This window comes from Dromiciops gliroides, chromosome 4, assembly GCF_019393635.1.
Source record: "Dromiciops gliroides isolate mDroGli1 chromosome 4, mDroGli1.pri, whole genome shotgun sequence".
NCBI classification, from domain to species: domain Eukaryota; kingdom Metazoa; phylum Chordata; class Mammalia; order Microbiotheria; family Microbiotheriidae; genus Dromiciops; species Dromiciops gliroides.
In genome coordinates this window covers 131,111,543-131,124,918 of record NC_057864.1, presented here as the reverse complement: position 1 = coordinate 131,124,918, position 13,376 = coordinate 131,111,543, and the positions used below count along the sequence as shown (strand labels likewise).

Sequence of the window (13,376 nt, the reverse complement as noted above, 5' to 3'; positions counted from 1 at the left end):
ACATAGTGAAGTGAACAGAATCAGGAGACCAGCTTATTATACAAAGGATAAGAGCAACATTATAAAGAAAAACAACTTTAAAAGACTTCAGAACTTTATAATCAGTGACATAAATGACCAACTATGTCTCCAAAGGTCCTATGATGCAGCTTTTTTATATGCTACCTACTTTGTGATAAGGGTGGGGAGGGAGGGAAGGAGGGATAGAATTTGGAACCCAAAACTTTGAATAAAAATGTTCATTATATTTTTAAAAAGTAATTGAAACAAAGAAAAAATTTTTAAAAGAAAAAAATTTCCTATGATTGCTATATCAGTCATTTGTTATCCAGAAAACTCAATTTGAGATAAATTCATAGATGACAGATGAATAATGGTTTATTAAATAAAACAAAGTAAGCGATACTTACACGGTACATTCTCATTTTTTTAGATGAAGATTTAAGGACAAACCTACTATGTTCTCAAAATGGAACTGTGGTCTAACACAGTTTATCATTTATTGTGTTCTTCAAATTTGGGAACTGAACTTTAGTTCAGTCTTCTTTCTGGCACAGAATTCATGTGATAAACTATTAAAATTTGACTTTTGAGTGTTTCTTTGGCCTTTGGCTCTCAAGGTATTTTATGAATAATTAATGTTTTCCAGACCTCAGTAGTGACAAGTGTACCATGAAGCTAAGTCTCTGCAAGACTTCATGTATTGTACAGAGTGAATCATTACCTTAAATAGTAATATCAGTTTGACTGAATAAAGTTTTCTTTTTTTTTAAACTAAATTTTTGTTATTTTTAGTCTTTACATTGCTTTTCCCCCTTTGTACTATCCCTTCCAGAAATCCATCCCATATACTAAATTTTTAAAGGAAAATAAATAGAGGCAGAAAAAAGGAAAAAAAAAATCTGGCATTATATGCAGTATTCCACACCATGGACCACTCAACTCCACCCTCACCTCTACAAAGGAGTTGCAGAAAAGGGTGTCCTCTCATATTTTTTCTTTGGGGGCATACTTATTCAAACAGTTTTAAATAACAGTGCACTTGTTTTTCACAGGCAATCTTTTAAAATAAATTTTCTTTGTTTTAAAATAATTTTTTCATCATTGTTGACATACATATTATTATATGATAAAAGAAAACTTGACTTACATTGAATATTTCTTTAGAGTTAGTGAAGGCTAATGTATGTCAACGTTTGGGCCTCATTTTTCTCCTTTTACTTTTTTTACTTTGCTTTTTTTTGAGATATTAGGTTGTTAAGGTTGTTGGCAGCACTGGAAGAAATATTTTAAAATACATTAAATTAATAAAGTAAATAAAGTAATACTATTAATAAATAAAATACATAATACAACATAAATAAATAATCACCCCTCTTTGAATTTTCCTATTTTTAACTGGAAATTATAATTTTTTCTACCTTATTATGATGATATTACACAGTTAGTAAACTAAAAAATGTGGGGGAAATAGTATAATAATTATAGCTGACATGTAGATAGTGCTCTTTGGTTTGTAAAAGCCCAAAATTACTTCATTTGACCCTACCAACACTCTGAGATAAATACTACAGAAATTATCTGCATTTTATAGATGAGGAAACTGAGAGAGGTTAAGTGACTTTTACTTATAGTCACACAGCTAATATCTAAGGTAGGATTCAAATACTGTTCTGTCCTGATGGCTAATATATTGATCTTTGTATCAAACTATGCTTCCCTCCAGTATAATATATGAAAATCCTTTGAAAAAAAGTATTTGAATTATAATAGTTATATGTTATTAGTAACCCACACATTATTGTTGTTGTTTAGTTGTTTTTCAGTTGTGTCTGACTCTTCATGACCCCATTTGGAGTTTTCTTGCCATCTCCTTCTCTAGCTCATGTTACAGATGAGGAAACTGAGGCATATGGGGTTAAGTGACTTGCCCAGGGTCACACAGCTAATAAGTGTCTGAGGCCAGATTTTAACTGAGGTAGATAAGTCTTCCTAACTCCAGGCCTGGCATTCTATCCACTGCACCACCTGGTTGCCCACACATCATTAAGATTCCTTTTTTAAGATTCCTTTATTAGTCCCATGGGTTTTATAAATGAATTTATTCCAAGTTTATGACCCTTCATATGATAGTAGCATAGACGATGGTAATTTAGAGAACAATTATACATTGTAATGTACTTAACCAATATAGAAGTAGATTTACTATATTTCTGAGATTATATCTTGCCTAATCCTAACCTAGAATTTCTGGTATGGTCAATTTTGCTACTCCAGAACTGGAGGAAGTCATATAACCTTGCTGACTGTACACTACAAATTTATGTTATCTAATCTCATGGAGAAAAAAACATCTATGTACACAAATAACTGTGCTTTAAGTCAAGTATATAATGATCACATGAATAACACAAAAGTAGGTCTTATGGAAATTTAGCAAAGGAAGAAATTACATCTGGTTATGGTTATCAGGCTTCATAGAGATGAAATTTGGAATGGCCTCTGACAAATAAGTCTGATTTTTATATTCAAAGATGAGAGCAGGCAAGAAGAGAAATGTGATCAAATTGTAAAATTAACAAAACATGAATGTGGTTCCAGATATAGAAAGGAAATCATTTTACCTAGAGTATGTGCTGGATTAATAGGAAATATAGCTAAATAGGTGAATTAGGGTCAGAGTCAAGAGGGCTTTGAATGCCAATTTTGATTTCAACAAATATATAACAAATTTATCAAGAAGAACAATACTTAAGAAAAACTGGGTAGTATGCAGCCACACACACTTTTCAATTAGACAATAAAAATTAAGGCCAGAACTAATACTGAGATTTCAGATGAATTGTGGTAACAATATTAGTAATAAACATTCAGATCTTATTTACTTCAAATATGTTGCATCATTTCAGTAGCTGTTTATCAAGCATTTATTCCTGGCAAAATGGATCTTTTTTTGCACAATACATAGTTACTTAAAGTTCGTGTCCCCATTTTTTTTAATGTCCTCAAAATCTTGCATTTGAATTACTCCTGGGATCTGAGAGTAGTTCTGAAGTTACCAGGTTAAAGTTAAAAGAGGAAGGTTCAACTTTTTTTTTAAGATCTGAAGATGTTTAAGATATGTTTGTATTGAATCAAGAGAATAGAAAGAATTATTACTTTTTCTTTGAAGGAATCAAATTTTGTTAAGTTTTAACATGCTTATTATTCTTTTTTTTGTTGTGGTTGTTCAGTTGTTTCAATCCTGTTCATCTCTTCCTGACCTCATTTAGGTCTTGGCAAATAGACTGGAGTGGTTTGCCATTTCCTTCTCCAGTTCGTTTAACTAATGAGGAAACTGAGGAAAATAAGGTTAAGTGCCTTTCCCAAAGTCAGAAGCTATTAAATCTCTAAGGCCAAATTTGAACTCAGGTCTTCCTAACTCCAAGCCCCTGGCACTATCCACTACACCATCTATGTGCCCTATTCTTCTTCTTTAGGCTAGCCTTTGTAACATCTTTAGTGACAGATACCACAAGAATGCAAGAATGTTTTGTTTGGACTCAGAAGTATTTAGCAAGTTGTCAACAAAATCTTACTTTAATTGACTTTGTATCTTTTTTGTTTCCCTGTTTGTATTTAGGTGATTATAATTTTATTTGTAGTGCCATTTTAAAGTTTCATAGTTACATAATTATGTTAAACTACTGTGTAATATGAAGGGATTGTCATCTTAATGTAGGTATTCTGTTTATTTCTTAAAGGTTTTTCTTCAGGAGACACTTCAACAGTAATGCAAGAAAAGATCATTAGTATCTCTACATATGCTGATGTTGAGGAAGGTGCTACTGAATCCAATGTTAATTTTCAACCAAAGGAGCCTAAACAAGTTTTACAGGACCTGTTCTCCCTCATCCGAAGTGAATTTGAACAATTGGATCCAAGAATTCTTCCCCTTTGCCTTCATCAGGTACCTATTCCAATTAGCATTCTGTTATATACTGCCAACCCTCAACTAAATGGAAGGGTGGGAATGGGATCCAAAATTAATTTTTATGTATTATCACTTGCATACCTTTATTCCTTGCCCCATCCATGGTCCGAAAACTGCATTGATTTTATGAGACATGGCTTTCAATTAGTGGAAAGTGGAGGATCTAGCCCTATACTGGCTTATCTGGTGGTTTAGGGGAAAAGAGAATCAGGGAGGGAATAGATGACCCAAGTCACAGGGTTAATCAATCATTCAAACCAAGTCTAATTTTGTACAGCAATTAAACATACAGTTAGACACAATGAATACTTTTGGTGGGATTATAGCTGACAGACCTAGTGAATATTTCATCAAAATTTTCATCATCTTATAGTGCAAAAACTTGGTGTTTCTACAACAATCTGCTTTTTTTTTTTTTTAGTGCGGCCATTGGGGTTAAGTGACTTGCCCAGGGTCACACAGCTAGTAAGTGTTAAGTGTCTGAGGCCGGATTTGAATTCAGGTACTCCTGACTCCAGGGCCAGTGCTCTATCCACTGTGCCACCTAGCTGCCCCAAACAATCTGCTTTTGATTGTGTGTAATATAAACTGCTAAAAACCTGTAAAGAATTAATTGTTATTTGAGGTTTTTATGCCTCAAAGCGCACTGGCCTGGGGCTCCGCAAACCGCATGGTGCTCCACCCACTGGTTGTACCCATTGCCATGGCGCTGGCACCTCACGTTATCACCACTCGCCGATGCCTACATGGGCCTAGCAAAATTATGATTGGAAGCCTAGTAAGGGCAGTCATGTGACTGTCAGAGCGGCCATCCCATTGGCTGGGGCTGTGTAGGGTTTTTCTGGGATTGGGGGAGGAGAATTGGGCGTTCTAGCTGGACGCTGGAAGGCGACAGGAGTTCTGCTGCATATTCTCAACTGATTTGGGTGGTGGTATCTTTTCAGGTTGTGTAATTTCCCTTTCCCCATTTTATTTCCTTTCCCTCTATCCTACTGATCCTGTTTGTGTTTTGTTTTTTTTTAAGTTCATTCTTCTTAAAATAAATCCTGTTCTGTTTTGAGGGAGGCTGCGGGTCTCTTTCCTTGCCTCAATATTGCGATGAGCCACTTAGCTAACACTCCCCAATTAAAATTTGGTCCCCACAAACCATAGACAGTACTTTATTGTATATTCTTTCTGGCTTTCCTTTCCTCCCTTCCCAAACTTGACCCTTGGTTAAACAATTCACATCTTCACTCCCTCTCATGCCTTGTCCCGAACCCCAACCATAGGTTACTTCTACTATCTGCTTCTTCCATCCTACTCACATGCTATTCAGCACCTTGGACAGGTCTTATATGATATACTTTCAAGGAGACTTGGGTGATAATTGCATAGAAAGAAAAGACATGGATACAGAGTGCACTAGTGGAAGGAATATTCATACAGAGATTTTCTGAATGTGCTCATCTTGAATATGTATAATCTTTCATACAGTAGTTTATTTCATCTACTATATACTACTGTAGTGTGGCTGTAAGATTTAACATGTAGAAATGCAAAGAAAGCATCAAGTCATACATCCTAGATTTGTCAAGCCTTAAAAAGTGTTATCAGCAGGCCTATACTTTGACAGGAAAAAAAGAATGTTCTTTCCCAGAGAAACTGACCAAGATCCTAAAGCTACTGTGAGAGTCCTTGATTGATTATAACAGAGTGCATGCCCATTTTCTGTCCTCTGGTAAGTTCAGTAGTTTTGAAAGAACAGCACGAAACCAGTGTGCTCAGAAGTGCAGGTTTTCAGCCACCTTTCTGCGAACAGCCTACTCTTCTCATTTCAGGCAGGTTAGGGAAGATGAGAAGAACCCTGTCTGATTTATACATTAATAGTCCAACCCTGTTGGGCCTCATATATAGAACTGTGTTAGGAATAATTAATTATGGAAAAAGAGTAATTTTTAATTACCTTTTTCAAACTCCTTCCTAGCCTAGAAATTCCATTTTTGTCTGAAGAATTGGTCCACTGGACCATCCTTCTATCCTCACCTTGATCATTTGAGTTACTTGATGAGGTTCTGCTATAGTTTAAAAATGCAGAGAATCTGTAAGGGAACGTATGGCTCTCCACAAAACTCTGTAGGGCTATAAATAGCATCAAAAACTCTTAAAGAGAATTATCCATGAACTGTTTTTTCAAAAGCACATCTTGGGGGCAGCTAGGTGGCACAGGCCCTGGATTCGAGAGGACCTGAGTTCAAATCTGACCTCAAATACTTGACACTTACTAGCTGTGTGACCCTGGGGAAGTCACTTAACCCTCATTGCCCCGCCAAAAAAAAAAAAAAAGCACATCTTGAGCTACTTTCCCATGCAAGGCCCTGTGTGGGAGTAGGACCATGAAGAGTAGTGGGGAGAACAAAAGTAAGATATGGGCCTACCCTCTAGGAGCAGTAATCTAGTTGGGATAATAATATCCATGTATACAAAAATGTAGAATACAAAATACAGTATTAAAGAGGAGTTATATTCCATTTCTAATTCCTCCTTTTTTACATGAGGTACTTGAGAGGTCAAAGGAGAGCTTATTTCTAAATAAGGAAAATAAGTGCTTTCAAACCATAAAAATAGGCATGTCAAGTGGAGAGAACATCAGTCAATCAATAAACATTTTTAGGTACCTACTATGTGCCAGGCACTGTGCTAGATGCTAGGGATACAAAAAGAGAGAATAGACAATCCCTGACTCCAAGGACCTTATAATCTAATGGGAGAGACAACATGCGAACAAATATATACAAAGCAAGCTATATACAGAATAAATAGGAAATAATTAACAGAGGAAAGGCTTCTTGTAGAAGGTGGGATTTTAGTTGGAACTTAAAGGAAGCCAAGATCAGTAGTCAGTGCAGAGGAGAGATTTTTCCAGGCCTAGAGGACAACTAGAGAAAGTGCCTGGAGCTGAATGATGGAGGATCTTGTTTAGGAACAACCAAGAGGCCAGTGTCACTAAATTGAAGAATATGTGATATGGGGAGTAAGGTGAAAGAAGACTAGAAAGGAAGCGGGGGGCTAGGTTATAAGAGGCTTTGAATGGTAAACAACATTTTGGTATTTGCTTTTGAAGGCAATAGAAAGCCACTCATTCTTATTGGAAGGGGTGGGAAGGTTTGACATAATTGGACCTGCATTTTAGAAAAATCATGTTAGTGACTGAGTGGAGGATGGATTAGAGTGGGGAGAGACTAGAGCCAGGCAGACCCACCAGCAAGCTATTGCTGTAATCCATCAGAAGCTGGATTGTAAAGGCTTAAAGAGAGAGAGGGGGGAGAGAAAGTGGAACCTTTAATTCAGGAAAGCTAAGATGTATTCGGGGAATAGTTTTATCTTGACTGAATTATACTGCACATGAGGCAAAGTAACATAAAATAAATTTGGAAAGAAAGAAAGTTCCCAGTCTAATCATGGTGGGCCTTGAATAAAAATAATGGTTGAGATTTACATAGCACTTTAAAGTTTGCAAGGTACTTCACAGGCATTCCCTCACTGGAGCCTCATGGCAGCCTTATGAAGTTGGTGTTTTTAAACCCATTTACACATGAAGAAACTGAAGCTCGAGGACAGGTCAAGTGATTTGCCTGTAGTCTTTTGGGTGTCGAACAGTAACTGTCTATAGCAGGATTTAGAGTGTCTTCCTGACACTTAGTTCACTTCTCTCAGCTCCACCACACTGCCAAGCTAAGAAATGAAGACTATTAGGAAAGGCAGTAGGAATTCATTAAGGTTTCTGAGTAGGGGAATGATAGAATCAGTGGAGTGATACAATCTTGTTAACTCATTGACAAGATTAATCTAACAGTGGGGAGATTGATTGAGGAGAGGGAGAAACTGGAAGAAGAAGCAGGGAAAATAGTTAGGCTATTGCAGTTGCCCAGATAGGCTTGGACTGGGAGGGACAGGACAAGGATGAGAAAGGGGGCCAAGTTTGATGATAGTCTATAAAGACACATAAGTATAGGTAAAAATTCTGCTTTGCTTTGAGGATTTGGGAATTTCACAATCTGACAAGGAAAACAAGCTTAGGTACCATCTCACCTATATTAGTGGGATTCACAGTGAAAAGTTTTGTACTGAAAAATTGTCATAGAGTATGAAAACATGACATCAAGCTCCAAACTATTTCTATAACTTAAGGAAGATTATGGCCAGTATAATTTTTTTGTTTTTAAAGTGAGGCAATTGGGGTTAAGTGACTTGCCCAGGGTCACACAGCTAGTAAGTGTTAAGTGTCTGAGGCCGGATTTGAATTCAGGTCCTCCTGACTCCAGGGCTCTATCCACTGCGCCACCTAGCTGCCCCTTCAGTATAATATTTTGATATTGTAGTGGATCCATGATCTATTCTATACAGGTATTCCCTCCACCAGTACAAATGGTAAAACACCCACACTTTCTCATGTTGTGTGATTCTTTTATTCATCCTCATATAAATCATCCATAAGGGAGCCATCCATTATATTGGAGGCCTTTTCCTAATAATAATAATCATAATAATAATCATAATAATAATAATCATCATTCATAAATGTAGTTTTTAAAGTTATATTATATCCCTTTAATTGCTTTTCAAAATTTTCAAGATCTAGGAGAGAATGACCTTTTGAATTAACTAATCCTATTAAACTTCATTTCCTTTTCATTACCACTACTTACATGGTGAGTAATTTAAAACCTTTCTGTTGGGGCAGCTAGGTGGCGCAGTGGATAGAGCACCGGCCCTGGATTCAGGAGGACCTGAGTTCAAATCCGGCCTCAGACACTTAACACTTACTAGATGTGTGACCTTAGGCAAGTCACTTAACCCCAATTGCCTCACTAAAAAAAAAACAAAAACCTTTCTGTCTCAGTTTCCCTATCTATATAATGGGAGAGGTAATGTAGATATGGGCCATCTACCTTACTAGGTATCTAGGTTAAAGACCTTCCATGAGAGACTGTAATAAACAAAACAGACCAATTACACAGATATTCATTATGGCATGCTTTGTATAATTAAAACTACTAATAATTTAGAAAACATCTTTTTTGAAGAGCCTCAAGTAATTCATGAAAACTCTGCCTCCATCCAACTTCATTTCTGAAACACTGGTAGTTGTTCAAGTCTTTGCCTTTTTAAAAGTAGTTTATGAAATGAATGTTTGGAATAAATGTTTACTGAATTTATTCAAATATAGTTTTAGTATCCCATATGATGGAACATTTATCATCTTTGCTCTAAAATAAAAATTGTTCAAAATGTTACTGTATTGCTGAACATTCACTTTACATTTTTTGGAACTTTTAATCCTTTTAAACTTGTGTGAACCTGAGAAGTGGTCTTTGATATGAGATTAGAACAAGAAGAGAAAACACTTGTGAATGGGATAAATGACTGGTTTATTTGGGATAAATACATCTAAGCTACTCCATCTTTACTCAAGAAAAGGAAGTTAAATGAGGTTCTCTCTCTCTCTCTCTCATCTCCTTCTAATTTCTAAGTTGAAAGTCTCAACCTTGTATTCTGTCTCACCAATAAATTGCTAATCTCTGTCTTTTGTTTGTTTTAAACAGATTGCAGAGACCTATTTTCAAGAAGAAGATTGTATCCTTTTCTTTTATTGAACCACTGTATGAGAATAGTAGCCCTCCTCAAAATTTGGCATGCTTTATAATTAACATATAGCTTTGGATATGTGCACTTTTTTTGGTCCCTAAAGGACAAAACCAGGAACATGTGGAAGCTGCAGAGATAAATTTGAGTTTGATATTAGGGGAAGGGAAAGAAATAAATACTCATATAGTACCAGCTGTGTGCCAAGGGACTGTGGTAAGCACTTTACAAATATCTGATTTGATCCTCACAATAACTCGTAACACAGGTGCTATTATTATCCCTATTTTACAGTTAAGGAAACTGAGGCAAACAAGTTAAATGACTTGCCCAGGGTCACAGAGCTGGTAAGTGTCTGAGGCCGAACTTGAAATCAGGTCTTCCTGACTCCAGGCCCAGGCCTCTGTCCACCGCACAACCTAGCTGCCTTATCAGAAAAAAACTTTCCAAAACCCTGAACTATCCAGAAGTGAATTGAGCTGTCTCATGAAGCCATTGGTTTCCCCTTATTAGAATTCCTTTCACAGAGACTGGATAACCATTTGCTCAGTATCTTATCATATGTTGAGGATTCCTTTCAGGTTATGAGTTGGACCAAAGGACCAGAGAGGAACCATTCAACTTTGAAATTCTGTGATTTTGTGGCTCTATCATCAATTTCCATCATTCTCTCACATTAATAAAATACCTTCATATAATCTACATAAAAATTTACTTTGTAAGGGAAAACAAGAAACTTTAGGTCTGAATGAATTTTAAAATAGCAAAGCCTTCTCATTTTGGGTAAACATCCTTTTGGACAAAGCTAAAGCATGTCTCAAAATCTGGCATTCAGCATAATTATACATAAAGTCATACATTTCTGTTGGTCTGTGTTTATATTTTTCTCAAATCCTCTATTCAGATGAGAAGGCAATGAAGTTCATTCAGCTTGAACGATTATATCATGAACAGTTGCTTGCAAATCTGGCTTCCATTCAGGAGCAGTGGGGTAAGTACAGTTCGATCAAGAAGGAAGAATACTCAGATAAAAGCTTTAGAAATTTGTTCTGGTTTTCTAAGTCAAAGGTTATATATTGTCCCAACCAATTCTATGTTGCAAAAAATAAAGAAGAAAGTAGCATTTTTACCACAGCTCTTCGAAACCTATTGTGAGAACTTTCCCCTCTTTTGGATTTTTGCTTTCAACATGATTACTTAGAAAAGAACACTTTTAACCAACTCTTTGCCCCTGGGGGACGCCTGAGCTGGGGCAAAGGCCACAGTGGGGTCATGGGAGCCAAGCCCTCAGACTCAGCTTCAGAGACAGCCCGGCCATCCACCAGCACCTTGAACTGCTTCTCAGCCCTTCAACCGAGAGCACAGACACACCTCATGTGGTACAAAGGAGCAGTCTGAGCCGGAAGGCGGTGAGAAAGCTGGAGGTCGAGGAGATCGTCTGGAGCGTAGTAAGCGGGGAGGGGAGCTTGGGGACCGCCTGGAATGAGCTCGGGCCTAGATCCCGAAGCGCAGCTTCAGTAAGGAAGTGGAGGAGCGGAGCCGAGAGCGGCCTCTCCAACCAGAGGGTCTACGCAAAGCCGCCAGCCTGACGGAGGAGCGGGACCGAAGTCAGGATGCAGTGAAATTTGAGGGAGCCACAGCCCCTGCTGGCCACGCCAAGGCCAAGTTGTCCAAAGAAGAGCTAGAGGAGAAGTCAAAAGCCATCACTGAGGAGTTCCTGCATCTCAATGACATGAAGAAAGCGGTACCGTGTGTGCAGGAACTCGCCTCCCCGTCGCTGCTTTTCATTTTTGTTCGGAAAGGCATCAAGTCCACCCTGGAGCACAGCACCACTGCCTGGGAGCACATGGGCCAGTTATTGCACCAGCTTCTCTGTGCTAGCCACCTCACTACCACCCAATATTATCAAGGGCTCCATGAGATCTTGGAAGTGGCTGAAGACATGAAGATCGACATCCCCCAGGTGTGTCTGTACTTGGCAGAACTGGTGACGCCCATCCTTCGGGAAGGTGGGGTGCCCATGGGGGAGTTTTTTCAGGGAAATATCGAAGCCACTGAAACCTCTAGGCAAAGCTTCTCCCCTGCTGCTGGAGATCCTGGGACTCCTGTGCAAAAGTGTGAGTCACAGAAAGGTCGGGGTGCTGTGGCGAGAGGCTGGACTCAGCTGGAAGGAATTCTTACTTGAGGACCAGGACATCAGCGCCTTTGTCACTGAGCAGAAAGTACAATACACACTGGGAGAGGAGTTGGAACCCCCAAGCTGGCAAGAGCTGTCCCCTGAGGAGCTGAGCCAGCAGCTGAAGAAACTGCTTAAGGAGAGCCCCAGCAACCAGCGAATCTATGACTGGCTAGAGGCCAATCTGAGTGAGCAGCAGGTGGCTTTCAATACGTTGGTCCGTGCACTGATGAACACTGTCTGCTATTCAGCTATCATTTTCAAGTCCCCCCTGCGGGTGGATGTGGCCATGCTGAAGGCCCGAGCAAAGCTTCTACAGACATATATGAACGATGAACAGAAGGAGCTGCAGGCGCTCGTGGTCACCCTGGAGCAGCCAGCCAACCTACTAACACATGTTCTTTGACGCGCTCTATGATGAGGATGTGGTCAAAGAGGAGGCCTTCTACAGCTGGGAGAACATCAGGGCAAGGGTGTGGCCCTCAAGTCCGTCACTGCCTTCTTCAGGTGGCTGTGCGAGGCTGAGGACGAGTCTGACCACAACTGAGGGTGGGGGCGGCCGAGAGCCAGGGGTGGCCAGGCCACCCAAATGGACACGCAGACAGCAACCGCACAGACTGCAGGGGGTGCTGCGGCATGCGCCTGTAGCACGGTGTGTGTCTATAGCGAGGTGTGTGTGTCTGAGCTAATAAAGTGGAGGCTGACGGAAAAAAAACCAAAACACTTTTTTCCTTTTTTTCTTGGATTACTTTCATGGCCAAGTGTCATTCAGTTTTATCTTTTTAAAAATCTAGAATTTTTAATGTAAAAAAAATAATTGATTTATTATGACATTAAGAGTTTAATCTGTATCAACTCTTTGTGATGAAATATTTCATTTGTTCAAAAACAACATAATGGGCTTTGATACTAGTTATCATTGGTGCTGGCTCACTAAAATTTTACTTCCTGAAATATTTTATTAGAGAACAGTGGCTAAAGGATGTGTTTTTTTAACCTAGAAGCAAAATGGAAAGCAGCAGAACCACATGCAGTTACATCTCTGAGGAATTCAGAAAAGGGACTGAATGGTGAAGAATTTGAAAGACTTGCTAAACTTTGCACAACACATCAAGAGTAAGTGTGACAGCTTTGGTTAGACTACAAGGAGAAGATACTGGAGAACCTCATTAACATCTAGCATCTAATATTAGGGAAAACCCATTTAAAAATAAAGTTGACATTCTCAATATCAGGATCCAAACTATTCATAACACAGTTACATTTTTATTCCCAAAATAATGATGGATATTTTTTTCTCTTCTTACCAAGAATTACTAGAAGAGTAAACTAACATTTTCTTGATGTAATTACTCTCGAACACTACATACTAGTGATTTACTAGATCAAGAAGTTGCTTTTGGATCTGTGACGTAGGGATCTGTTATGAGGGTTACTAAATGGCTTGGAAGTAGGTAGAGAAAAGGAAAATTACCTTCTTGGTATCTTAAAGGATCTATTTCTATGACTAAAGCAATATTTTCAGAGAACAATGATGATGATGATGGCTAATGTTTACATAGCATCTACTGTGTGCCAGGTGCACTGCTAAGCAGTTTACAA

At 38.4% G+C, this 13,376-nt stretch overlaps 1 protein-coding gene across 2 annotated transcripts in view; it reads left to right on the top strand.

Moving 5' to 3' along the window:
- The window catches only part of CNST (consortin, connexin sorting protein), a 103,350-nt gene that overhangs the window by 53,182 nt on the left and 36,792 nt on the right, over window positions 1–13,376 (top strand). For both annotated transcript variants that reach the window (XM_044005423.1, XM_044005424.1), the window contains 4 exons: window positions 3,744–3,949; window positions 9,559–9,589; window positions 10,503–10,589; window positions 12,776–12,890. In XM_044005423.1, coding sequence (XP_043861358.1) covers window positions 3,744–3,949; window positions 9,559–9,589; window positions 10,503–10,589; window positions 12,776–12,890 — 439 coding nt within the window. The remainder of the gene's footprint in view (window positions 1–3,743; window positions 3,950–9,558; window positions 9,590–10,502; window positions 10,590–12,775; window positions 12,891–13,376) is intronic.